Source organism: Triticum dicoccoides, chromosome 5A, assembly GCF_002162155.2.
Source record: "Triticum dicoccoides isolate Atlit2015 ecotype Zavitan chromosome 5A, WEW_v2.0, whole genome shotgun sequence".
Lineage (NCBI taxonomy): Eukaryota > Viridiplantae > Streptophyta > Magnoliopsida > Poales > Poaceae > Triticum > Triticum dicoccoides.
In genome coordinates, this window is record NC_041388.1 from 521779741 (window position 1) to 521783467 (window position 3727).

At 55.8% G+C, this 3727-nt stretch overlaps 1 protein-coding gene across 1 annotated transcript; it reads left to right on the top strand.

The window, feature by feature from the left end:
* The first annotated feature begins 471 nt into the window (after positions 1 to 471).
* On the top strand, positions 472 to 1317 carry LOC119299858 (transcription factor bHLH14-like). Its single transcript, XM_037576994.1, has one exon. It carries the CDS (start codon positions 472 to 474, stop codon positions 1315 to 1317), a length of 846 nt encoding a protein of 281 aa, XP_037432891.1.
* The last annotated feature ends 2410 nt before the right edge of the window (positions 1318 to 3727 follow it).

The window sequence follows — 3727 nt, forward strand, 5'->3', positions numbered from 1 at the left end:
CGATATTTTTTCTTCTAGTTTGTCCTTCGGGCTCCAATCCTTCTCGAATTCGTCTGTCTGGACGTAGTCGACGAAGCTCCAACATAGATTCCTGTCGCCTCCTTAAACCGATAAGGTTAGAGTTTCTCGTCATGTGACGAGGTTTGGTGTCAGGTGATGAGGTTTAGTGACTAATCTCTCCGTCCCATAATATAAGATGTTTTTTGACACTACACAACTGCTAGCTAACCTAATTGTCATCTATTGGTTCCTACAAGATCTCAAGCCCAGGCCCACAGGGACATGTTTTTTACGGGGCAAAGATAAATCGAAAACGACAGAGACCATTTCCGTGACATAAACGGATATGCGAGGTCTCAACCGCAAATGTGCCACCGGTATAAATACATGACCATAGTGCAAGTGGAACTACAGGCACCGCATCTCCACTTGCGAGTTCAAGGAGCGACGCGTATGCATTTGCTGCCGGGCATGGACGACGAGCTGCTCTCCCCGTGCTCCTCCTTCTTCCAGGTCTCTCCGCCGTCCGGCCAGTTCGAGCATCAACACCACCAGTTTATCGAGTTCGCCTCCTGCGAGGTCCCGGAGCAATGGCTTCTCGGAGACGTCGTCGTGCCGGCCAAGAGCGAGGACGCGGGGGACCTGTGGCCCGCGGGGTCCCTGTTCTCGCCGGACTCCGATCTCTCCGAGCTGCCGGCGCCGAGCCTCCCTGCGTCCACGGAGTCGACGCCACGTCCGGCGGCGAAGCGGCGGGGGAGGAAGCCGGGGCCCCGCCCCGAGGGCCCCACCGTCAGCCACGTGGAGGCGGAGCAGCAGCGCCGCGACAAGCTGAACCGCCGCTTCTGCGACCTCCGCGCCGCCGTGCCCACCGTATCACGCATGGACAAGGCCTCCCTGCTCGCCGACGCCGCCGCATACATCGCCGAGCTGCGCGCCCGCGTGGCCCGGCTCGAGGACGAGAGCAAGCAGGCGGCCGCCGCGAGGTGGGACACTAACTCGGCCTCCCTTGGCGGTGGCGGCGCCTCCTTCCAGAACTTTCTAGCCGGTGACGAGACGGTGGAGGTGCGGATGGTGGGGCGAGACGCCGCCGCAGTGCGCGTGACAACGGCCGCGGGGTCCGCCCCTCACGCGCCGGCGCGGCTGATGAGCGCGCTCCGGTCGCTGGAGCTGCAGGTGCAGCACGCGTGCGTGAGCCGCGTGCAGGGCGCGACAGTGCAGGACGTCGTGGTGGACGTGCCCGCCGCGCTGCAGCCCGATGACGGCGCCGCCCTCCGCTCCGCGCTGCGCCAGCGGCTACGGCTACGCGACAGCGCCTAGGGATAGAGCCTAGAGCTCCCCTAAGTTATCTCGTGAGCACGTACATCACGAGACAACTCCCGCATACGATGGATGCCATGCATGCTAAATCTGGCGCCTTTGCTGCGTGTCGTCCATGCAATAAATTCCAATACCCATATATACCCATTGTGAATAGTGACCAGTTAAAAGCTTGTTTGTATCTATACTTACGGATTGAGTATATGTATGCACGTGTGTTTACTAGTGTTATGTGCTTGTTAAACTATTGTGTAATATATACATGCATACATGTCCTGAATGATACCTTAATTAGTACTTGTATTGGTGTATCTTGCGCTCCTAGAGATGAATCATGAATGTTTGGTTCAAGAGAACGAGCTTATCAGCTTATGATCAATCTAATGGCCTCTCTATAATCCAATAAATTGATGGTACGCTGGTTTTGTTATTAGAAAGCTAGGGGCTAGCTCTTCGATTCAGGTAGAGTTTATTACAAACGATTGAAGTGGGGGAGTAAGAGTTGAAAAGAGGATTTCTCGCTTCTTTCTCTGATGCAAAACTATGCTTGAATCTTTCATCTCACACGCTCCTAAGTGATACAAGTGTTAAGATTTAGTTAATTAGTTTAATTAAAGGGAAATCCTAGCTTTTCGAAACCGATGTGCGGTTTCTCCCCCGATGGGTCACGTCTTAATGTAACGGACGCGTCCTTCTAATCTTGCCTCTTGTAAGCGTCGCGACTGTGCGACGTGTCCCCTCCGGACATATAAATATGTACATCATTACAGTCAATCAAGTGAGATCATTTTACTGTTCACGCACAGTTTCTTTACACGTTGTCACGCACTTCTCTCCAGCGAGAGCGACAAGGCCGCACAAGAACTCGTCGGAGAAGAATCTGGAATGGTGAGGATGCCGTCCCTTGCCTCTCTTCTCCTTGGCCTTCTCTGGGAAGAGGGTCGCCGCCATTTTCTTGCCGAGCAGCGCCGCCGGTTCGTCCGCCATCGATGGGGGGCACCACCAGCAGTTTCTGGCCTCGGCATTAACCGCCGCCAGAACTTCTCCGGAGGATGCCGCCATCACGTGGCCGCTGGACGACGCCGTCGCACCACGCCGGTGAACCGATGCCTGGCCACGCCGGCAAACAACCGCCAGGGTCTGGACCCAGGGCTGGTCGCCGGACGAAGCGCACCACCACCGCTGAACGCCGAGATGGGCATGCCAGAGCCTGTTGTTGCCACTCCATCTGCACCAAGTAGGTGCCGTGTGCACGGAGATGGTCCGTGCCCCGCTCGCTCCATTGGCACATGCCTGCCGTCACCAACGCCAACAGAGGAGGAGGAGCGGGAGATCGTCGCTGACGTACCTGCACGCGGCTACAGCCCGGCTCCGACGCGCGTCGCCAGTGCCAGGGGCGACGGCTTCGTCTTCATCCCGACTACAGGACGCACCATGGCCACCGCGGGCGTGGTCACCGCTGCCGGAGCAAGTGACACTCCGGGGACGAGCAGCGCACCATGGGCGTTTGGCCACTCCCCTGCTCCTCCCGGCGAACAGGGCATCTTCCTCTTCAGGGCAGGAGGGACGCCCGCCACGGATGTCGCTGGCACAAGCGGTGGCGCGGGTCCACCCGACACCGGCGCGAGCCGCCGTCTTTTCTTCGGGCGCTCCGTCGCCGCCGTCGACCGTCGCCTTGGACGCCGTCAGGGCGCCTGGAACCCGACGTTGCTCGGCCTCGCCAACGAACCTGACTACACCCCCTCGTCGGACGAGGAGGAGGGCTTCATCCCTTCACCGCCGGCGGCTCGCCGGTGAGCACGCGTACGGCGCGGCGGCCGGAACAGAGGAGGTGGAGCCGCGTGGGATGGGGATCGGGGGCGGTAGGGGAAACTCTATCCGTCGACCCCATTTATGCAGCAAATAAAGCGGCGCCGGGCTGTTGGGACGAAAGGCCAGATTTACTGTAGCAGTACTGTAGCAGTGGGCTATGCTATTGGTTTGGGTCGATCTGTTGCGATCCAGGACCATTTTTTCGTTTTTCTTTTTCTGTTTAGTCCTTTTAACTAGCAGTTTGAAGTTGTGACTAGTTATTTAGTAATTTGTGTAAATTACTATATTGTGTTGTTCAGTAATTAGTGAATATTACTGTATTGTACAAGTACAATGTATGTCAACGTGTATGTTCCGGCAATTTGGCAATTACTATATGTTGATCAATATACATGCATTGTTTTATTTACAAAACAATTAATTTTCTATGAGAGTAAATTAATAAGCATGATACTGCATGCATGATATGGCTGACATATCTAAAAAAGAGTTTGCTGAACTTGCCGTCGATGGTTCTAACTATTTGACATGGGCAATGGATGTCAAAATCAATTTGACGGCCAAGGGACTCAATTCCGCTATAACCACACCTGCCCAA

Excerpts from the sequence above, each read along its gene's own strand:
- LOC119299858 (XM_037576994.1), top strand. The coding sequence starts at position 472 with ATGGACGACGAGCTGCTCTCCCCGTGCTCCTCCTTCTTCCAGGTCTCT.